At 42.1% G+C, this 24,717-nt stretch overlaps 1 protein-coding gene across 1 annotated transcript; it reads left to right on the forward strand.

Annotated features, from left to right (window-relative positions):
- Positions 1-1,929: 1,929 nt before the first annotated feature.
- Positions 1,930-24,687, forward strand: rit1 (Ras-like without CAAX 1). Its single transcript, XM_081375693.1, has 6 exons — positions 1,930-2,133; positions 4,160-4,249; positions 10,523-10,579; positions 18,269-18,342; positions 20,537-20,728; positions 22,830-24,687. Exons 2-6 carry the CDS (start codon positions 4,168-4,170, stop codon positions 23,058-23,060), a joined length of 636 nt encoding a protein of 211 aa, XP_081231819.1. The 5' UTR covers positions 1,930-2,133; positions 4,160-4,167; the 3' UTR covers positions 23,061-24,687.
- Positions 24,688-24,717: the final 30 nt, after the last annotated feature.

Consider the following 24,717-nt stretch of genomic DNA (forward strand, 5'->3'; position numbering starts at 1 on the left):
CTTATGATACAGACTTACAGTCATCATGAAATCAGAATTGTCAATTTTTTTTAATGGAATATTGCAGTATTTATTATAAACAATTTATTTGTGCATATCATTTATTTTTAATCAGTGTACCCTCATATTCTTCAAAATAACTTCCCCTCCATCTAGCAGCATCATCTCTTCTCTGATGTTTACTGTGTGAGGGTGGGGCAACCTGTCACTCGCATGAGATCACAGCAAAAGAAAACCACAACCATCCATTTCCCGATAGACCTTTTTTTTCTTGTTTGAGAAGCTGTTTTATTCGCATATACATTACAATAGGGAAGAAAAAACGATGGCAGCTTCCGTTTCATGCCATCTTAAACATAGTGGCTGTGTTTACACACATGGCCTCTGTAGTTACATTACAAGAAAACTGTTCACTAGCCATGTTTTGGGACATCCATACATGGTACTTATGAAATACCTTTGAGCACCACTTAAAGGGATAGTTCACCCAAAAAAGAAAATTCTCTCATTAATTACTCACCCTCATGTCGTTCCAAACCCGTAAGACTTTCGTTCATCTTCAGAACACAAATGAATGTTTTTTTGAAGAAATCTGAGAGCTTTCTGTCCCTCCGTTGACAGCTATGCTAAGCTATGACAGCTAATTACCACTTTGATGCATCAAAAAGTTCATAAAGAGCTCATAAAACTAATCCATATGAATTGAGAAAATTTTCTGTAGAGAAATGATCGCTTTATATGATGAACAGATTGAATTTAGGCTTTTTTTATTTTGCTAGAACAAAAACATAAACAGAGGCTAGCGCGTGTGTTGCGTAACACACGAGAATGAACCTAATTGGTTCTTGCACGTCAAACGAACACAACTGATGTGAAATTTGATGAATGTTTATTATGTGAATAAAAGCCTAAATTCAATCTGTTCATCTTAAAGTTATCATGTCTCTTCAGAAAATTTGGACTAAACTGCTCAATTTTGGATTAGTTTTACGATCTTTTTATGAACTTTTTGAAGCAGTCAGTTTCGTAGCTGTCAATGGAGGCACAAAAATCTCTCAGATTGAATAAAAAAGACCTTAATTTGTGTTCCGAAGATGAACGAAATTTTGGAATGACATGAGGGTGAGTAATGACAGAATTTTTATTTTTGGGTGAACTAACTCTTGTATAGGTACTTGGGCAGCACTTTATAGAATAGTCCTGTTTCGCATGAACATACTTGGTACTTACTGTAGTAATGACACTAACTGGGTAATAATTAGGTACTAAACCTACCCCTAAACCTACATTAAACCATGTAGTTACCTTACATTACTCAGTACTTTTGTGGGTAAGTACACTGTAAGTACATTGAAAGTGCACATACTGTTAAATAAAATGCAACAAGTCCTTGAATACTGTAATCACTTAGTACTATAGTATCTATTGATCATGTGCTACATGACTGTACCATGGTACCAACACAGTATTTTAGCCACTGTCTTCAAAAACATTTTATACAAGATGGAGTTTTTCGGTTCCTTGCCACTGTTGCCTTTGGCTTGCTCAGTTGGGGATATTTAATTTAATTTAATCAATCAATAATACTATTGATCAGCCTTACCAAACGTGGACTTTTTTTCCACTAGAACCAAACCTTGTTGTGTTATTTTGATCTAATACTGTGAAACTGCTTTGATACAATCTGTATTGTGAAAAGCGCTATACAAATATACTTGACTTGACTTGACAAGATAAAAATGATTCATGATCTTTACTCATACACTTTTAATTTATTATAGTTTTACATAAGTAAAAATTGATTTATGTATGTACATTTATTTATGATATTTATATTTCATTCTATAACTTAGTAGTTATTATTATTAGGTGTGTACTTGTCACCTTGTGTACTTTTATTTTTTATTTTTATTTTTTACTTTTTTTTTTAGTTACGGGTTCTTTGTCATTGTCAGTGGCCTGCATGTAATGATGCGGGCTTTAGGACCCAGCATCTGCACGCTGCTCCAGTCGTCCATGGCTTTGTATGTTTACAGTGAGAATTGTATGGCAGGAATTTTCTAACATCAAATATTTAAACATAATTTGCATCGACACAAAGGTCCCAATGGAGACAGAGATCCTGTGACACAGGTAAGCAACCAAGTAACTCACTCGGCTTCTAATCATTGTTTTATCATGTAGCTGCTAACGTTACAGAATCACACTTTTTAAAAGCAAAATGACTGTAACGGCGGCGACGGCTAATTACTATGTTTCGTTAGTTTATTTTATTTGAACGACTCACGTGTTTGTTTTAATAAACTGTCGCTGCAGTCCATAAGCTTACTCACTCACTCACATCGATGAATTGTGGGCTGTTCTTCAACAACTTCGAAAGAGTGTTAAAAGTTTCGCGGCGAACTAAAAGTTTATAAAATAAGCGTTGAAATTATATAATAAAGTTATTTATATACACATATATATGATGCATTGTCAAAGGTTAACTCAATGAATGTCGTCGAGGCGTTCTGTCTATTAATATCACAAACTATTGCATTGCAGTTAATCCAGTTCTGTCGTGCTGTTCATTTCAAACGCGGTCATGAAATAATTACAGCAATTCATCTTTTGGTAGTTTAAAATACTCTTTTTTTGTGGTTTCGCAAGTTTTCCTTTTACTTGGACATATTTAACGCGGTGGATTCGAGCTTCATTTGTGCCACTCAATGACAAAAGGCCTTTATATTAAAGTTCCCTTTCAAACGTACTATAGTAACCATAGTTTCAGTTACACAGTTACAGTAATTTAGTAGCTACAATAAAACTGTCAGCAAATTATATAGGCTAAGTTGATTTTGAAGCTCGAGGCCTAACTAAGTTTAGCTGCTTTATTTTCTGTAAATTTTCTGTGATGTTTATATATTTTTTAACATTGTTACCAACATTTGCATCATATCTGAATAGTTTAAAACTCATATTTTTGTGTTTTTGCAATTTTCTACCAATAAACATTAGATATTATAAAGTGTAAATTATATAAATTATATATAACCTATATGGTTGGTACCCCAAAGTGCACTATAGTTACCATGGTAAATAAGGGGCAACAGAATATCCGATACCAGCCAAAATTTGGAAACAATCGGTTGAATTTATGATTCTCATGATTGATTGAAAGTGACAATAATAGGGGCTGTAGAATAATGATTGAACTTAAATAATTTAAACCCTTTTTGGTATTCGATAATAAATTGCTGAGCCATTTATCAACTAACAATGTTAAATCCAATGTTGGACACCAGAAGAGCTGCTCGAAACTTTTTCTTTCATGAATAAAATTTCCGATTGCTTTCCCATAAACAATGACAATCAATTACGACAGCAACATAAAAACTCAAACACACAAAATATTATCATACAAACATATGGATATACAAAATGAGGGTTAGGGGAGCTGCATGAAACACACAAAGTAAATAGAGTTGCTCAAAACGTAAAAATGCTACTCAGGTCTAGTGTTATTTCCACTGTTGGAAATCACATTGAAGGGCTGCCTGCTCTAAAGTAACTAATGCAGCATCGCAGTCAATGACAATGGAAAAATGCATCAGACAGGGGTACACTGGCAGATAATCTATTATTGACCGTGGTTAATGTAACACCCACCCTGTGGATGCTTCGCTTTGTCACATGAATAGCTCGACAGAATGACTCACTTCCTCTTCTCCATCAAACAGAAGCTTGGGTGTCAAATGCAGCCTCGACAAGTGCTTTTTTTCTGAGTGTTTTTTTTTTGATGTTCTGCTACAGCAGTGCAGCTGTGGAATTAGTTACTGAGTGTTCTATTGTTTGTTAGGATGACTTGACAAATCACCAAGGAGCATCTATCTATCTATCTATCTATCTATCTATCTATCTATCTATCTATCTATCTATCTATCTATCTATCTATCTATCTATCTATCTACCTACCTACCTACCTACCTACCTATCTACCTATCTATCTATCTATCTATCTATCTATCTATCTATCTATCTATCTATCTATCTATCTATCTATCTATCTATCTATCTCTGTCTGTTCGTCTCTAAAGCATACTTTGAACTTGAACATTTAAACTTAAAGTTTTTCAAATTATTTTAAACAATATTTTGTTTTGTGTGATGTGTGTTTCAGTGATTTGGATGGAGTCCTCACGGAGCACAGGGGGTCACTCCCGCGAATACAAGTTGGTGATGTTAGGAGAGGGTGGTGTGGGCAAAAGTGGTAAGTAACGTAGTTCTCTCCCCCTCTCTCATCTTCTCTCTCTCTTTTCGTCTCTGTTGTTGATGTTACTTTCTTTCTTTCTTTCTTTCTTTCTTTCTTTCTTTCTTTCTTTCTTTCTTTCTTTCTTTCTTTCTTTCTTTCTTTCTTTCTTTCTTTCTTTCTTTCCAAAATCAAGTCAAATTTATTTGTAAAGTGCTTTTCACAACACACACAATACATGTTTTGAAGCAGCTTTACAAAAATGTATACTGTTATGTCTATGTAATGCATTAAAGTGATAAAATAATAGTAAAATAGTAAAATTTTAGTAGATAGTAAAATAATTTTTTGTCATCACTTACTCACCCTCAAGTTGTTCCAAACCTGTATGAGTTTCTTCTGTTGAACACAAAATAATATAGGCTATTTAAAAGAATGTTGGTAACCAGACAGTTGATAGTAAACATTGACTTCCATCATGGTATGTTTGATTACCAACATCCTTCAAAATATTATTTTTTTGTGTGTTCAGCAGATGAAAGAAACTCATACAGGTTTGGAACAACTTGAGGAAAAGTAAACAATGACAGAATTTTCATTTTTGGGTGAACTATCCCTTAAATGCTTTTAATGCTTTTAAGTGATGTCTTGGTATAGAAATATTTTTAGAAATGATTTCTACATTGTGATTTCTTTCCTTACTGAGCTTGAAAATTACTCATATTGGCCCTCATTTATCAAAAGTGCGTACACCAAATTTCCAGCGTACACCTGGCGTACACCCAAAACCACGGTGACTTTGAGATTTATCAATATGAACATTGGCGTACGGCACGCTCAAATCCTACGCCAGCTCAGGAGGTGGTGTACGCACGTTTTGAGTGCGGTAATGCGCAGAAAAACAATTCCCAACACCACAAAACGCACTGACAAACTATTATGATATATTATGACCCACTGTAAAAAAAAAAAAACAACATAATTATAAACTTAAGTGTTTATTTTTGTGCAACATGGACTTCAATGTTTAAGTTGTGTGACTTTACCAAAGCATTTGAAGTGTAGGCATATGTATTCCTTCAGTTGCGAGCCTTTGCGCTTTACCTGACGTTTCAAGCCTTGTTTACTTTCGCCTGGCTCCGCAGCGCGAGTCTCCGCGGACTGCGCGCGCACCTCCCCAAACGGACGAGGCGTTTATACTCGATGCGCTCGCCGTTGTATTCTTTGAAACGATGGTTAGGCCAGGGTTAGGCCCGGCAGGTGTGCACGGACTGGGTTTAGTAATGAAAGGCTTTCAATGACCAAAAAAATAATTCAGACTGACAAAATAATAAAAATGACAGTCTTCTTCTTTTAAATAATAATAATAATAATAATAATAATAACGACATTCTTCTTCTAAATAACAATAAGCATCATTAATAATAAAAATCTAGAAATCAAATTTGTTTCTTTCCACTTCCCTGGTTTCGCTTTCTCTTTCTCAAAGAAGTTTCTCTTCTTTGCCGTCTTCCGTGTGTCCATGGCGTAAATTGAGGGCGTGGGGGGAGCGGAGACTTGAATATATAGGGGCGTGTTATTCTAATGACGATCGATTTCAGCCTTGGCATTTATCAAGGGCAGGTATTGCGTACACCAGAATTTCAAAGGTACGCACAGCTTCATAAATCAGGCGATGAGAAGAGTGTAAGCATAATCTGACGCCAATATATACGCCCGTTTCTACGCAAGATTGATAAATGAGGGCCATTGTGTTAAAGATTTTGGTCAAATAGCCCACCTCTAAGTAGCTTAAATAGGGAGCTACTAGAAAGTCACTTGATATTGCTTAAATCCGCCAGTGATCAAGTCAGAGGTGACTGTGGCAAGGAATGACATTTTGATTGTAGTGGCAGAAAAAAAAATCTCTCCCCCACTTTATTCCATCTATCCCCCTTAATTTTTTAAAAACTTTCCTCTGTAAGAAATTATATTGTTTTCATAAAGGATATGTAAAGGCTACTGTGTGTTTAGGAACATATTGAAGCCAGGGACACACCAAGCTGACGATTGGCCGTTTTTGAGTGTCGACCGACGACATAGTTTTTTCAGTGTGTTGTGCACCTTTGGCTCTATTCGGATGCCGTCGTTTTTTTTTTGGCTGATTCAACATGTAGAATCGGCGTCAGGCCGTCGGTGAGAGAGAGAACTCTGAATGGCTGTTCAGTTTAGCGAACAAGTCAGTGCACGAGAATAAGATAAAAAATTATGAAAGTGAGCACAGAAGTCATGACGGCTCAGACAGAAGCCTGTTCTAATTTTCGTCATCTTACCTGAGCATTCCACTGCACAAATATTTTCTAAATAACAATAGCTGTGATCAGCATGATTGATATTCAAAACGGTAAGTAAGCGCTGCTTTGTTTATGGTTTGTATACCTGCAGTCTAAGATTTGCTTGCCCTTTTTGAATGACGAATATATCTGCTTAAATAGAGTTTCCTTCTTCACACGCAGACATAGAACGCGCATGCTAGCTGACTGTGCCTGTAGTCCTTTCGGGGTGTGTTCAAGCACAGATTTTTCCCCGACACGAGGCGACAACACAATTGGCTTTCAAGCTCTAGTTCTTTGGTGTCGGTTTGGTCTTCCTACCTTTTGGAGCTTTAAAATATTTTTTTTTTTAAACTTTTTAAAGCACTGTGAAATATCTATTATGTTATAGATATTTTTTCTGTGTCAATTTTGTAGAGGCTCTCAAAAGCATAACATTTTTCATTGTGTACTTCACTGGGCGATGACCTTTGATTTAGCCTGTCAAGATATATATAATATATCACCAAACGGTGTGGTGGGGGGTTGGGGTGAAGCTTATCTTCATTTCTAATTGATCTTTTTGTTTTAATTATTTTTTGCACGTACAAAAAGACCTGAACCGGAAGCGATGCAACCTGTCTTAGAGACTATGGAAGTTTGTTGCGCATAACCCCCATTTGTCACGGTTCTGCAAGAGAGAGAAAGAGAGAGGACCCAGACGCAGAATGAGCAGTGATGTTTTATTGACAAGATTGTAAACTGGGCACTACAAGGAGAGTGAAGCGTGACAGTTCAAACAATAGGGCAGGGCAGACGACACAATGACAGGCAGGGAGGATGACCACTGAGAGCAGTCCTGGCTGGGTAACAACAGGCTTGAGGACTGCAGAGGAAGAGGCAGCACCAGGTGGGATGATGGTGAGGAAGACGAGGCAAGAACACAAGGAACCAGAGGCTTAATGATCTCTTCAATGTAGTTGCCAGGCAGAGGCTCACAGAACCAGAGGCTTGACACTTGAAAATCAGACTGCTACCCCAGTCAAGCTGCCAGAGAGTGAGGGTCAGTGGCCAGGAAATGGAAAAACAAGACAAGACACAACAAGATAAAGCAAGACAAGAGAGAAGACAAATGAAACAAGAGGCAAACTAAAACCTGATGTAAATAACCATGGCTAGATAAACAAAATTAAATAAAAAGAAAACTATAAATAAATAACTGGAACTTGCAAACAAAGAATAAAACAAAAGAACAAACTTGCAGGAAACTAGGTACTGGAGGTGAAAATCACGTGACCAATGACGTCCAAAGCTTCGTTTCACACACACCCATGTGACTGCTTCGAAATCGGATTCAAAAATGCGCGACACAGGGCATGCCCTCGTGGTTTGTTAAGGTGTATTGCGTTGCATTGAACTGTCAGTTGTTATTGTTGCAGTATAAAATATTCCCATTCCACTGTGACTGCATTTCTTAAAGCAGTGTCACTGTCATTTACATACATACTCCCATTGTTTCAAAGGACTGCACTGGTCCCAGTTCAAAACACTTTAAGCACTGCCCTGTCCCCAAGCACCAGTAATTCTAAAGAACACTTCTTACAATGATCATTAAGCACACAGCCGCTATAAGCCTTGCCCATCTGGGCTACAATACATTGTTGGTCTGTAGTAGGCTACAGATTTACGATAATCATATGAAAGTGTGTGTGTGTGTGTGTGTGTGTGTCTTTGTGTGTATGCACCTGCATTTAATTACTTCCTCTATTCATGAGTTTTATTTGTTTACAGACAGGAAAACTTTCCACATCCACAATACAAAATGTGTTCTTTATTGTTTTGAGTTACCTAGTATATGCATTGGAACAGATTGTTGTCATGTATTTAATATATTGATACATTAATTTATTCATTCATCCATTCATTCTTTCATTTTTGCTTCTAAGATTAATGCGTTGGTCGGTTTTGAAACATTTTGCGACACAGCGCTTTCCTTCACTTTCACAAGCTGAGGTCCTTGTCGAGCTCTGATTTGAAAAGCTTCGAGCAATGAACCTTTGTCCGATGTAATTGTGTTGAATGCTTCGCTGGTTCAGAAAGCTTCACTTCGCCATCGCTACAAAATAGCAACAAGGATACACTAGAACTAGAAACAATCAAATACACAACTAGAACAAGAGCATAGATAAACTGCAGACACATGCAAGCGAACAGGAACACACCATAGGACACAAAACGAACCAGCAAAGATATGAAGGAAAGAAACACAAAGGGAGCAGAGCACATGAGGAACAGGTACACACAATCAAGCAAATGAGGACTAGACAAGAACTAAACAAGGGGGTGTGGTAACGGGAAACAAGGAGGCGGGAAGACACACTTTCACACAGGAGCATATGGCCAACACAAACAAAGACAAAGCTATGTGCTCAGGCACAAGACAAACAAGGAAACATTAAACAGTGAGAAAACAGTTCATAATAGGGCTGTCTGTGACATCACAGTTCATAATAGGGTTTGGGACTGTATGCAAAGATGGCAGATTTGAAGCTGAGCAACTGACCACTGAGAAGGCTAATGCATAACTCTCCTCAGATATTATTGGCCTCTTTGGTCAGACTGATTTGATATGACTGAAATGCTCAAACAAAAATCAATGTTGAAAGTGCTGCAAATTCACAATTTTCACACTTTTTGGGGAAATCAAGTGGCTTGCTTATAATTGTCTACAGGGCTTAACATTAACACCCGCCAACCGCTGGTGGATTTCAGCAACGGCGTGTAACGCAGTCACTCCTACTAGCCACTTTGGTGGGTTGAATTATCTGAAATGCAAGTTCCAATACTCATTTTCCTCAGAATAGATACACTATACCAGCTGTGCTTTCTCATCTCTCTCATCTCTCTGACAGCAAGATGACACTTAAACCCGCCTCCCCTCACTCACGCGTTTCATTTGCTCCGGATCAATATTGTTGGTGTTGCAGGCTTGAATTTCGCGCGTGCAGCCTCTCGGTACTAAATTGAGTTATTTTTCGCAGCTTGTTGCACTTAAACAGTCAGTTACACACAAAATAATGTCAAAATACCGGTCTTGGCGAGTATTCACGTAAACTCAGTCAGTTGTGTTTTAAGAGAACGTAAACAGTTGAGAGAGATACATCATAATGGGTCTGTGCGTCAGGTCTTAAAGCGAATAGAGTAAAGCAAATAATGAGAGAATATTCAAAATATCTATATGGCAGTTTTTCCCCATGGTACCGATGTCAAAATTGTGGCCAGTGAAAATGCTGAGTGGCTAGTAACTTTGGGAAAATCACTAGCCACAGTAGCTGGTGAGAAACAAAAAGTAAATGTCTAGCCCTGATTGTCTATGCTACAGCATTGACAAGTAATATGATCATAATTTAAAATAATGGAAATTATGAAAAAAATTAAACATTTTCATACTATTTCTTCCTTTGAATTTAACATGAAATGTTTTTGTGTGATTGACCCTTGTGTCTAATTTCTTCATGCTCTTTGATTGGATTATTTACTCCGTTCTCTTTCACTGCAGCCCATTATTGTGGTCAGACAGTGGGCTGGGTTACAGTTGTAGACATACAGTCCCTGGCAGCCAGACAATAAAAGTGTGGGTGTTGGCTCAGTGCTTCAGTCTGGTCGTTATGAAGGCGCAGGTGCTTAGCAACTTCCTTCGCCTCCAGGAGTCTGTTGCCTAGGAGATGAGCAGGAGGTCACCTGGTGAGGATGCATGAGCTTTGCTCTCCTTGTTTGAGAGTGCACTGCTGAAGGTTCTTTAGGGTGACTGATATTCTCTCTTTATATCGCTGTCTCCATGGGAACAGAGCAGAGAGCGCATACAGAGCAAATACATGCCGACAGCAGGGTGTGTTTGCTCCGCATGAGGGAGGAGGAGGAGATGTTTACACTCCTCTTGTTGTATTTCATGATACCACAATTGTGTAAGAACTCTGCTTTTCTCTTTCTCTTTGTCTCATAGCCATCATCATGCAGTTTATAAGTCACAGATTTCCAGAGGATCATGACCCTACTATTGGTGAGGAAATATCTAACATGTCGTCTTAACTTAACAGTTTATTATTATATTACATTTCATATTGATATTGTGTTACATTTTGGGACCTCACTGGCATAGATGAGAAAAGTATTTTCAGAAAGAATGACTGTCAAAAAGTGGCCCAGTGAGTCTTAGCCTAGATGAATGACATATTTAATTTGATGCAAATTAATGGAATAAATATAAATACAAGGTTGTAATACTTTCTGCTATCCAAGTTGAATGAGCAACCTGAGCAACCAGTCATTTTTGCTAGTGTCACAGAATCTAAATTAGGTATTTTGCAAGGCTTTTTTTCCTTTTCCTTTTTTTTTTGCTATGTTGAAACTATTTTGCTGTCTCTGTCTCATACACCATTCAAAAGTTTGGGGTCGGTAAGATTTGTTTACATTTTAGAAAGGCTTACATTTTGCATTAATCGCACACTTATCGTGGAATTAAGCATACACTATTCATCTTTTTAACACGTTCATTTTTTCATCATTTGCTATATCCATCAAAGTTTCTATACCCATCAAAGTAAACCATTAGATTGAAGGGTGATTCTCACAAAACTTTGTTTTCTGCAAGTTTTTTTAGGTGTCTTTCCAAAAAAGAACACCTGGAGACTCCAACAGGACACCAAATAACCAAATGATAGAAGGAGTCCAAATAGCTAATTCATAAATTTATGCACACCAAAGCACCCATGAAAAAAAAACTTTTCAGAATTCACAGTATAGTATGTGTGCAATGCAACAGCAAAGAGCTTGTTTACATTTTAGACAAGTCAGGTTGCGATATCGAACAGACCTACATGGTGATGTCAAATAAAAACCTAAACCATCCGCCTTGACCTGACTGCATATACAGTACATGGATCCATTCCGAATTACTAAACACAGCAACATACACATGACAAATCAAAACATTATACTGAATGTGTGTAGAAACAACGTGAATGTGCAGAAATGTGTCGGTGCATAAATACAATGTGCGATCAGTGCGTCAATGTGCGTTGAAAACTTAACACAGAAGAAAAATTGAAATTAAGAAAAGAATAGAAATAGTTTAGAATAAAAAAATGTCCTCCTACCAAAATCACAGGTGTTTGCGCCATTGTAGATGCTCAGTGTGATAAACGTCTCGGTTACTGATGTAACCCTCGTTCCCTGAAGGAGGGAACGGGAGACGTAACGTCGACGTGACGACGTAATTGGGATCACTTCAGGGAGCCCTATCAACTTCGAGTGTCTACAGAACGAGCCAATGAACGTTGGCGTGCGTGAATCGCGTCACGCGCCCCGCCCCGCCGCGCGGGTATAAACAGGAAGCGGGCGCACGCACACATTGTTTTTCGCTGAGGAGCCGAGATTTGTGACGGCCATGCAGCGATGGTCAGCAACGGTGGCGACGGGACGTTACGTCTCCCGTTCCCTCCTTCAGGGAACGAGGGTTACATCAGTAACCGAGACGTTCCCTTTCAGTCGCTCACGTTCGACGTAACGTCGACGTGACGACGTAATTGGGATCCCATGGAAAACGCCACGGTTGCTGCCACATCCAGCGCCCTACGCAAGACTCTCAGACCCCCAACTGCTGGGGCGGAAGATCTGCGTAGAGGGAGTTCAACTGCTGTTCCATTATACCCCACACAGCGGAACTCTTGGATAACACTGGGAAAGCGTACCTCTCCAGGGGAAAGAACGCTGCGGAGCCACATCCTGCCCGAAGGGAGGTAACATGTGGAGAATACACATATGGACTGGCCGAAGGGGCAGTGCGACATATGGAATGTCACTGGGGTGGCTCCACCCGAAGGGGGAGACACACCGGACAGTGACGGCAGAGCAGACTCTGCCAAGGGAAGACACGGGCTCACCGCAGGGAACTGGTCGTGGAAGAATACACATATGGGATCGCCGCAGGGATCACCACATATGGAACCCAGCCTAGCACAAGTTACACAAGCATACGAGCACTAGGCCTGGCGTCGGACGCTCCGCAACGTCCGACTGCCGAAGGGGTGCGGAGGAACTCACAGGGTTCGCCAATGGGGAACTCGACTGGAGTAAAAAGCGCACGTATCCGTTCCTAGGAAGGGAGTGGCGCAGCAAGCCGACACTAGAGCGGGAACTTCGGTGTTACCGGCTAGTAGAAGCGAGCACACAGGAAGAAACCGGCTCAACACATAAGCTATAAAACCTAGCGAACGTGTTAGGTGTCGCCCAGCCCGCAGCTCTACAGATGTCTGTCAGCGAGGCGCCGTGAGCCAGCGCCCAGGAAGAAGCGACACTCCTAGTGGAGTGGGCTTTCAACCCAGGCGGGCAGGGCACGCCTTGGGCTTCGTAAGCCAAGGCGATGGCATCCACTATCCAGTGGGCCATCCTCTGCTTGGAGACAGCCTTCCCTTTCTGCTGGCCTCCGTAACAGACGAAGAGCTGATCTGAGGTCCTGAGGCTTTGCGTTCTGTCCACGTACAGACGCAGAGCGCGAACGGGACAGAGAAAAGCCAGGGCTGGGTCTGCCTCCTCCGAAGGCAGCGCTTGCAGGTTCACTTGGGCACGTATCCGGGCCGGGGTCTCAGGATGACGTGAGAGTTATCCGGGCCGAATTCTAGGCACGATTCGTCGACCGAAAATGCATGCAGGTCCCCTACCCTCTTGATAGAGGCCAATGCAACCAGGAGTACTGTCTTACAGGACAGAATTTTTAACTCAGCTGATTGCAGAGGCTCAAAGGGTGGTCTCTGAAGTGCCGAAAGGACCAGAGACAAGTCCCAAGAGGGTATAGAGAGTGGGCGAGGAGGATTCAGTCTCCTCGCTCCCCTCAGGAACCTGACGATCAGGTCATGCTTTCCCAAAGACTTACCATCAACAGCATCGTGATGTGCGGCAATAGCGGCAACATACACTTTAAGGGTGGAGGGAGACAGCCTTCGCTCCAGCCCTTCTTGCAGGAAGGAAAGCACGGCTCTGATCGAGCAAGATCGGGGGTTCTCCTCGTGAGAGGAGCACCAGTCAACGAACAGGTTCCACTTCAACGCATAGAGGCGCCTCGTAGAGGGGGCTCTAGCGGAAGTGATGGTGTCAACTACCGCAGGGGGTAGGTCACCTAGAACCTCCGCGTCCCGTCCAGGGACCAGACATGGAGTTTCCAGAGGTCTGGACGCGGGTGCCATAAGGTGCCCCGTCTCTGAGAGAGCAGGTCTTCTCTCAGAGGAATGGGCCAGGGAGGGGCTGTCGCGAGGAGCACTAGTTCCGGGAACCAGGTCCGGTTGGGCCAATACGGCGCAACTAACAAGACCTGCTCCTCGTCCTCCCTGACTTTGCACAAGGTCTGTGCAAGAAGGCTCACTGGGGGAAACGCATACTTGCGAAGGCCCCGGGGCCAGCTGTGTGCCAGAGCATCCGTGCCGAGGGTCCCCTCGGTCAGAGAATAGAACAACTGGCAATGAGACGTGTCCGGGGCGGCAAACAGATCTACCTGAGCGGTCCCGAAGCGCCTGAAAATCAGCTGGACCACCTGGGGATGGAGTCGCCATTCTCCCGGTAGCACCTGCTGCCGTGAGAGCTCGTCGGCTGCACGGTTGAGCAGGCCCGGAATGTAAATGGCACGAAGCGACCTCAGATGCTTCTGACTCCAGAGGAGGAGATGGCGGGCGAGTTGTGACATGCGGCGGGAACGTAGACCACCTTGGCGGTTGATGTACGCAACGGTCGCAGTGCTGTCCGTACGGACCAGTACGTGCTTGCCTAGTAGCAGCGTTTTGAAACGGCTCAGTGCAAGACGTACTGCTAACAACTCGAGGCAGTTGATGTGCCAATGCAGTTGAGGCCCCGTCCACAGACCTGAAGCTGCATGCCCGTTGTACGTGGCCCCCCAGCCGGTGGTAGAGGCATCCGTGGAGACCACAGAGTGCCTGGACACTTGTTCCAGGGGAACACCTGCCCGCAGGAAGGAAGGGTCCGACCACAAGCTGAGAGTTTGGCGACAGTGCGGAGTCACTTGGACCCGGCACGAGCCGCTCTGCCACGCCCATCTCGGGACTCGATCGTGGAGCCAGTGTTGGAGCGGCCTCATATGAAGCAATCCGAGCGGCGTAACCGCGGCTGCAGATGTCATATGCCCCAGGAGCCTCTGAAACAGTTTCAGTGGTGCCGCTGTTCTGCGTCTGAGCGTGCTCACGCAGTTCAACACTGACTGGACACGGGCCTCGGTGAGGCGCGCTGTCATGTTGATCGAGTCCAACTCCATACCAAGAAAAGAGATCCTCTGCCCGGGGGTGAGTTTGCTCTTTTCCCAGTTGACCCGAAGCCCTAGGTGGCTGAGGTGACTGAGCACCATGTCCCTGTGTTCGCACAACTGCTCTCTCGACTGGGCCAGAATAAGCCAGTCATCGAGGTAGTTGAGGATGCGAACACCACGCTCGCACATGGGAGCAATGGCCGCCTCCGCGACTTTCGTGAAGACGCGGGGCGACAGGGCCAGCCCGAAGGGTAAGACCTTGTACTGATATGCCCGTCCCTCGAACGCAAAGCGGAGAAACGGTCTGTGTCGAGGGAGAATCGAGACATGAAAGTACGCGTCCTTCAGGTCGATCGCTGCAAACCAATCTTGGGGACGGATGCATTTGAAAATGCGTTTCTGCGTAAGCATCTTGAACGGTAGCCTGTGAAGGGACCGGTTCAGGACGCGCAGGTCCAAGATTGGTCGTAACCCACCACCTTTCTTGGGTACAATGAAGTACGGGCTGTAGAAGCCGGTCTTCATATCGGCTGGAGGGACCGGCTCGATCGCGTCCTTCGCCAGTAGGACTGCGATCTCTGCCCTGAGCACAGGGGCATTGTATCTGAATCGCATAGCCGAGTCTGATGGTACGGATGAGCCAGCGAGACGGGCTGGGAAGCGTTAACCAGGCTCCCAGAGACCGAGCAAGCGGGACTAACGGCACCACAGACGTACCCGGGGTGGGGCAGCGCGGCGGAATGCAGGGACCCGACTCGGACGGCACAGCGGCCCGAAGTGGGGTCTGAGTGTGTGGTGCAGCACATACCTGCTTCCGTCGAAGGGCAGAGTGAGTGTGAGGAGGCGAGAGCACGTCCGGAACACAGCCACTGCTGCTCACTGGCGATGAAAGAGGGGCTCGGGAGTGACAAGGCATGGCGGCGTCGTCGACTGCCAAGCGCGCCCTCTTGGGGCCCAGAGGTTTCAGAAATTGCTCTTTTTTTGAAAATGTGGGTACCACTGACCCGTGGGTCAGTGGCGGAACAAAAAGAAAAGGAAACAAAAGATTCTCCGCCCGGCCCTCCACCGGGGGAAGGAGTGGCGCCTTCGCCATCTCCTGAAGAGCAACTTGATCCACCTCCGGGCCGCCCGTCTCAGGGTCGTTTGCACCGTCGCTTGCCTCCTGGTTTGGCAGCGGCCTGGACGGGCGGGGTCGGCTTCCTACGGCTTGCTCCGCGCTGAGGCCTGGATGGTTGCTGCTGCTGCTGGGGCTTAGCGGGAGCGGAGGACGCCGCAGAAGGCCGACCTCGGCGACGAGTAGACGGAGGGTCTGCGGCCGGCGGACGGGTGGGAGCAGCAGCGGTCCGCCGGGGCAGGATGTGCCGGATGGCCTCCGTCTGCTTCTGTGCGGCCGAGAACTGTTGGGCAAAGCTCTCGACCGCGTCGCCGAACAACCCAACCTGGGAAAGAGGGGCATCCAGGAACCGATATTTATCGGTGTCCCTCATATCCGCCAGGTTGAGCCAAAGGTGGCGCTCCTGGACCACCAAGGTGGACATCGCCTGACCGACAGAACGTGCGGTTTCCTTCGTCGCCCGGAGGGCGAGGTCGGTTGCCACACGGAGCTCCCGGAGGAGCTCTGGGTCAGAACCACCCTCGTTCATGTCCATGAGCGCCTGGGCCTGGTGGACCTGCAAGAGCGCCATGGCATGGAGGGCGGAAGCAGCCTGTCCACAGGCCTTGTAAGCCCTCGCCGTTAGACCGGACGAAAACTTACAGGCCTTGGACGGGAGGCGTGGATTACCCCGCCAAGAGGAAGCGGACGCCGGACACAGCTGCATCGCGACGGCCCGCTCCACCGGGGGGATATCCACATACCCCTTAGCTGCCCCGCCGTCGAGGGTGGCGAGGGGTGAGGAGCCACTAGAACGGCTTCGGGCACTATACGGTGCCTTCCACGTCCTAGAAAGCTCCTCATGCACTTCCGGAAAGAAAGGTACCGGGGCGGCGCACTGAGAACCAGCACGGCCCGCCCCGAGAAACCAATCGTCCAACCGAGAAGGTTCGGGACGTGGTGGAGTATTCCACGCAAGCCCGACCTTCTCGGCGGCCCGGGAAAGCATAGCAGTCCATTCTGGATCCGGCTCGGACAACGCTACACACCCCGAGGGGGGCAAAGCAGCCGAGTCGTCATTTCCAGAGGACAGCTCCCCCTCCGATGCTGCGATCGACATCTGGTCATCAGCCGGAGCCCCAAAGGAAACGGTTGGCCGTTCCGGAGAAGGACCAAGACGTTCACTAAGGAGCCCCAATGGCGACAGCGCTTGTGAGGCGTGAGGGGCCCGCGGAGGATGACTCGACGGGGAAGCCCTCACGGTAATCCTCAGATCACCCTGGTCATGCACCGAAGTAGGTCTATTCTGCGGGGCAGAATAGACACTAGATCGGGGCATAGGCGAGGGGACTGCACCTCCCTTGAGGTAAGCGAGTCTCGATCTAAGCGCTGCGATAGTCATATTCCCGCAATGGGAACATGAACTATCCACAAAAGCTGCCTCAGCGTGTTGAATGCCCAAACACGAGAGGCAACTGCTGTGGCCATCTGCTGGCGCCAGGGAACGACGGCATCCAGAAACGCACAAGCGGAATGACATCTTGAAAAAGACGCAGGGTCACGCTTGTGTTGCTCTTTTAGTAAAAATAAAAAAGGTTGAAAAAATACTCTCTCAGTGCTGAGGCACCCAGGGGTAGCCGCGGTGTGAATAAACACACAAGGAAACGCCCACCGAACCGACACACACACACACAAACACAGAACAATAGTGCTGTGAAAACAGCAGTTTGTGAGCTGCAATGCTCGCGGCCACCGCTGATCGCGCCGTCACACCAACACTGTAGGCAGAGAGTAGATCTCTTTGAAGTCTTCAAGGGCTGAATCTCTTTGTAGACAGAAGTCTCACGAAAGCTCGGCTCCGAAGTGAAAGACAATGTGTGCGTGCGCCCGCTTCCTGTTTATACCCGCGCGGCGGGGCGGGGCGCGTGACGCGATTCACGCACGCCAACGTTCATTGGCTCGTTCTGTAGACACTCGAAGTTGATAGGGCTCCCTGAAGTGATCCCAATTACGTCGTCACGTCGACGTTACGTCGAACGTGAGCGACTGAAAGGGAACTCCTGACTTCTAAGATCATGTAACTGCGTGACATAAATTACGTTCAGTAATTTATTTGCAGAAAATAATTTTGAATGAATCACATGCGTTAACGTTGACAGCCCTAATATATGTACAGTATATATATACATATATATATTACTGACCCCAAACCTTTGAACAGTAGAGCATATTCTGTCTTTACTAAATGTACCTCTTTGAGATTTTTTTTCAGTCGAGCTGTTTAATGTTGTTGCGATCTCTCATCAACCATTGCATTATGTTCATGCATGTGTTTTTACTGTTTTTAGAGGATGCCTATAAAACACAGATCCGCATTGATGATGAGCCAGCAAACCTGGATATCCTGGACACAGCAGGACAGGTAGGCGGGAGGGGTGTTGTGATAAAGATGAGCACATGGAAAACAAAACAAGAATCAGACAGACAGTGAAGTGCAACAAGTCAAGTCATCTTAAAACTCTATTTTGCAGACTATAAGAGGGTCGTTCTCCTTCAACAATATGTCTCACTTCCCTTTTTCTGTTTTCGTCTTTGCGGCCGTCACTTCACAAGACACACACACAGGCACAATGTTTCTCTCTGAGTCAGCTGCTTTTTCCTCATTGGATCACTCAGCACTATTATAAAATACATTAGTCATCTCATCACGAGTTTAATGAAATTTTGCCTACAGTATAATAATCTAGTTTACATTTCAATTGGTTACATTGTTGAAACATTCAAGGAATGTTTCATAATGCACCTGTGGCGTAATGTCAATTAAGTCAGAAATTTTGACCTATACTAATCACTTGGTTAAAATAAAAAATAAATCCTTCTTCACAGGAATGCACTATGAGGCCAAAAGTAAAGACACAGAAAATATGTAGTTCAAAAAATGATTTTCAATATTAAAGAATAGCACCACTGCTATAACAATAACGGCACAGAGAAACGATATCGTTGGAATCACTTACAGAACAATTTTATCCAGCTGATGAACGATAAAAACTTTGACAGCCAATCAGAGTCCATCCTGCTGTAACAAGCACTCGCTTAGAATAAACAGAACGATATCAGCAGCTGGTGTGGATGCTAATGGGCTGTGTATGGGCTTTTAGATGTGAGATTATGTGGCAACATGAGACTAATGTATGGAATTCCAAAGCTGACATAATAAATACATAAATAAATATATACAAAGTATATATATATATATATATATGAAAATATATGCAAAAATAAATGAGTATTTATTCTTTTATTTCCTTTTTTATGTATACATTTATTTATTTCCACATTTATTTATAGATTTATTTATTTCTACATTTCTTTGTCCGTATGTCTAAAATGGCTTGGCACACATGAACAGAAACAACATCTTCAACAGATCTGATAACAGATATTTCGATACGGAAGCATGTACATGTGAAATTATCCACTAAGTAAATGTAGACATAAATACAAATATACATAAATAAATATGAAAAAAAAACCAAAAACAATTATACATAAATGTGGTATAAATACTTTTTTTTTTTTTTTACATTTCTTTGTATATTTATGTATATATTTGTGTATTTTTGTTTTCGATACTAATGTGGTAAAATTGCCTAATAACCTCTGTGTCAAGTTATATAGAATCTTTCAACTCCTGTCATCAGTGCTTGAAGTGGGCTGCACTTCTTAACCCTCGGGAGTGCTGGCACTTTTTTACCCATTTTGAGCACTGCCTTTCATGACAATGTAAATCCAGTGAATTCCATTATTTTGCATGATACTCTGTATGTACAAAGATACAAGACAGTGATCTTTTAAAAAAAATTCCACAGGAATTACATCGATAAAATTTAACCAGATGTTCACCTGCCTATGACAGAGTTTCCTGTTCAAATAGCTCTAATAATTCATATTTTTGTAAAGGAAAATTTACCATATAAAGCCTAATAATAATAAATACACAAATTATATCTCCTATTGGGAGATATAAATTGAAAACTGATATTTATATTTATTATATGAAAGTATCTCATTGATTTACATTACAAGCTATCTGAATTTCATCTTACTTTTTGGCCAAATAAATATCAGCAACTGCAGCAAATTGCATGTTAGAGCCTCTGAGCTCCATATTCTCACTATATCATACTATATGGTGATGTATGATGTATGAAATATAATACTCAAAGAAAAACAATAGGACCAAACTTTTCTTTTAACATGTTTTTATATATTTTGTCTAGAGGTTCAACAAAGGTTCCATTTATATATATAAAAAAGATTTCTCATGTTAGGTTTACAGGGTTAATATGAGATTAATCTAATTAATATTAGATGTATTTACCCAATAGACTTTCATTGTAAATGAATAACTACATGATTTTTGTTGGTCTACAACTTGAGGGAGGAGTTAAAACTGTCTGTGGTAATCGACAACATGCCATACATGCTCTTGACTGAGCTGCATTGATTGATGCATTGATCTTTGGATTAATATTTCTATAATTTATCAACTGATGTTGTCATATTCATGGGTAGGTGGATGGACAAGGCCTCATGTATTTGTCTTAAACCAGGCGGAGTTCACAGCGATGCGTGATCAGTACATGCGAGCAGGAGAAGGTTTCATCATCTCGTACTCCATCACGGATCGCCGCAGTTTCCAGGAGGCACGGCACTTTAAGCAGCTGATCTACCGTGTGAGACGCACCGTGGACACCCCCGTCGTACTGGTGGGAAACAAGTCTGACCTGGCCCATCTCAGACAGGTGAGAAAATTCACTGGAAACCCCTGTACCTATAGAAATAAAGGCTCTGAACGAACTACACTACGGTTGCATGACTTCAATTTCAAACCATTTTCCCTGAAAGTGTGAATTGGTATATAACAAGAGCCTGATTATAAACACAACGAGGCTGTAAAAAGCGGACTAGCGAGTAAATGAGTTTAAGCTGTTCAACGTGATGATGTATAATGTCCCAGACAACCTCTTTAGTCCCATCTGGACATTTGATAGCAACTGCCTTTTTCAAGACAAGTAAAATCACAAAGGCATATTACCAATGTATTTTATGTTGTGGAATTAAACATTAAAAATCTTGCGCTTGTGTTAACCACAAACCTTATTTCAGACATTCAACAAAAAAACTAAAGAAAAATATTAAAAAACTCATTGCCTTCAGGACGATGGAACCGGAAGTGCTCAAATGCAACTCATTTACAGGTTTTGGCCAACAAAAAAACTAGTGGGAGCTTTTCTTATCTAGCTGGAACGGTACCATTTATGAGGAGCAATTTAAACTGTTACACCAGTGCTTAGTATTGGATTATTGTATTTTGACTAGGACTTTTTAATTTTTAAGTCATCTTTCAAAGTCATTGCACTGAAGGTCATTTTTCTGTTGTCAGCTCCATCCATGTTCTCTCTGTCTTTATGATGTCTCCACTGCCTGCCGCAGGGAAGAATCCCTAATGCACAATGCTGCCACCTCCATGCTTCACTGTAGGGATGATGTGTCATTGTGATGTGCTCTGCGCCAAACACAGTCTAGCATTGTGCTGTATGAGAAGAACACAGAATCTTCCTTGCCTTCACATGCCTTTGGGCAAACTCTGGCCAAGATACCATGAGTTCTTCACTCTTTCGTACTAGCATCTCTGTCATGGAAGACTGTAACTTCTAAAGAGTCGCTGTAGGCTTCTTGATGGCCTCTCTTACAAAGGCTCTAATTGGCTGTATACATGATTTGGTAACACTTTAGTTTAGGGTCCAATTCCCACTACTAACTGGTTTCTTATCAGCATGCATATTACTAGGATATTGGCTGTTTGTTAGTACTTATAAAGCACATATTAATGCCTTATTCTGCACACTGAACAACCAATTCTAGAATCGCCACCACAGTGGTTGTGAGGGCGTTGCTGTGTGGTTGCTAGATAGTGGTTGAGAAAAATAACATTAACAGATTAATAAATGCTGTGAAAGTGTTTTATATATTTTTGGGTAACACTTTATTTTACAGTGTCCTTGTTACATATGTTACATGTACTTACCATAGTAATAACAGTAATTTGTGCATAATTACATGCAACTACCCCTCAAACAAACCCTAATCCTACCCTAACCCTATAGACCTTATGTAGCTCCGCCCCTTTTCAGCGCTGCGCTCATTGTCTTTTGACTTCCGGTCAGTATTTTCACAGCGTTTTGCGTGTTTATTAATGAACGGCTCGTTTTAAAATCTTCCCGGTCGATTTACATTTGTTAAGTCATCTGCTTTAAACATTACAGTCCTCATGATAACTTTCGTTAACTTTACATTAAGTAAATCCACTTAAAAAGCTAATTACTCCTGGACAGAAATGCCATATAAATATACAGAGCGACCGCAAAACGGAAGTTAAAAGACAATTTTCCAAAGATGGCGGCGCCCTTGTTTCTCTGGTGCATAAGGTCTATAGTAAGTACATGTAGTTGCTTAATATTACTCAGTACTTAAATATATAATTACACTGTAACAATGACACTTTAATATAAAGTGTAACCTATTTTTGTACTTTTGTGTATAGTATATATATAAACACTGTATACTACCTTTCAAAAGTTTAAGGTCAGTAAGATTTTTAAAAGAAATGAAGACATCAATAATGTTATAAAAGGTTTCTGATTTAAATGAAATGCTGTTCTTTTTAGTTATCAAGGAATTTTGAAAAAACTAATCAGTTTACACAAAAATACATTTCAACATTGAAATTAATACAAAATGTTGTTCAAATGAAGTTATATATAACTTTTATAAACTTTTTCATATATATTCATATATATATTGTTCTACATGTATTTATTTATTTTGTCCTTACACTTTCAGGTGTCTGTCGAAGAGGGCAAACAGTTGGCGAGAGAGTTCCAGTGCCCGTTTTTCGAGACCTCCGCAGCGTTCCGTTATTACATCGACGAGGTGTTTGCCGCACTGGTGCGTCAGATCCGCCAGCGTGAGGCCGAGATGGTGCGGGGAAGCGAGAGGAAAACCCGACGCAGCCATTCTTTCTGGAGTCGCCTTAAAGCCCCCTTCCATAAGAAACAGCAGTCCGAGCACTGAGAGAGCCACAGAGAAGGGCATGTTCGAAAACCGTGGCCTTCCAGATGATGGTTCTCTCACCTACAGCTGTATTAGTCCCACCTCTTTCAGATGGTTTGGGAACTGTATTTATAGTTCATATTTGATTGTTTGCAATGATGCACTCCCAATCATTTTGGTTAGACTACAACCCTCACTGTGCAGGACACACTCACTTTGCAGGATTTACTGATATTAGAGACTAAGAAAGAAATATTAAACTTGACAGTAGTTTTTTTTTCTTTTCTTTTTTAGACAGCATTATACTTTGTGAAAGTGAATGTCAGGGGGAATGTTGTACCTCATTTTAACTGATGGGAATGTAAGAAACAGGGCATGGAGGGATTTGCCACACGTGTTTTGAAAAAACTGAAGTGAAGAGGTCATGTCAGAGATTTGCTTGCAGGAAAGTATGAAGGTTAAATGAGTTTAAGAGAGCAGAGAGCATGTGCAAAGTAGAAAGAAAGAGCGAAGTGTGTGCAGAGGTTGGTAAATAGGCAAAGGTTTATGGTAGAAATATTATTCTGCCAGTATATTGAGTACTGTAAACCAATCCTTTAACATGGCTGTAGTTCTGTTAGATGCATTTAAAAAAAATATGCTGTAGTTTTAAAATTAAAATGAGGGTTTGATTTTAACTCTTATTTATAGCTTTTCAAAAACTACATCTCACAATAACATGTCTGGGTCGCATTTTAAATGTATATAAAAAAAAAAAAAATAGCCTGTTTAAGATCATTAAGAACAGTTTAAGATCATTTAGACCATTGGTTGCATTGTGAAAATATTTTCATTATAATTGGAAGCACATTTCCCTCCCAATTCTCATTAACTTAATGTGCCGGGATGTTTTACTTTTGAGTTTATAGTTCACATTGTTATCAGTGGAGATTCGTGTTAGATTCTCATTACTGTAATACAGTAATATTGTACAATTTAAATATACAGTAGATTTCATTCATATTACAGTAACGAGAATTTTTTTTTTTTTTGCATTATGGGTAATTCAAATTTAAAAAGGGGAATTGCTTTATTGTCATAAAAATAATATCACAATGCTAAAATGCTTCTAAAAAGCCATAATCTTGAATCAAAATATAATTTATTATCTGAAATATGACTTGGACATGTTCTTGAAGGTTCTGTAAGATTCAGTGCGTTTGATGGGAACTGAGCTGCATGATGTAGCTGCAAAATACACTGTATGAATGACTTTGTGAAATCTTGCTGAGCAAAATTCAGGTCCACCTTTAAGCACATTAACAGAATTACTAACTTGATTACGATGGAAAGCAAAATTGTTTCCTTTTTACACAGGGTAATTTTTATTCCAGTGGTTTCTGTAGTCAATGTCGGAAATTAAACACCTTAATGTGGTTTATGAAGGTGAGTCCTTGTCTGGATTTCCTCGTTCACATGCTGTGCACTTACTACACATCAAATTTTAATGGTATGTCTGTTCATTTTGGCATTTCATGGAAAATTCATGTTAATACTTTTTTTGTGATTATTAGATTTTATTTTAATTTTTAACCAGAATGTTTTTTACAATACTTTCCTTTATTTATTGTCATCTGAGATTATCAAATAAAAATCACTTTACCAATCTATTAAAGAGTCTTGATTATTTTTATTATTA

Source organism: Scardinius erythrophthalmus, assembly GCF_964197995.2.
Source record: "Scardinius erythrophthalmus genome assembly, chromosome: 10".
Taxonomy (NCBI): Eukaryota; Metazoa; Chordata; class Actinopteri; order Cypriniformes; family Leuciscidae; genus Scardinius; species Scardinius erythrophthalmus.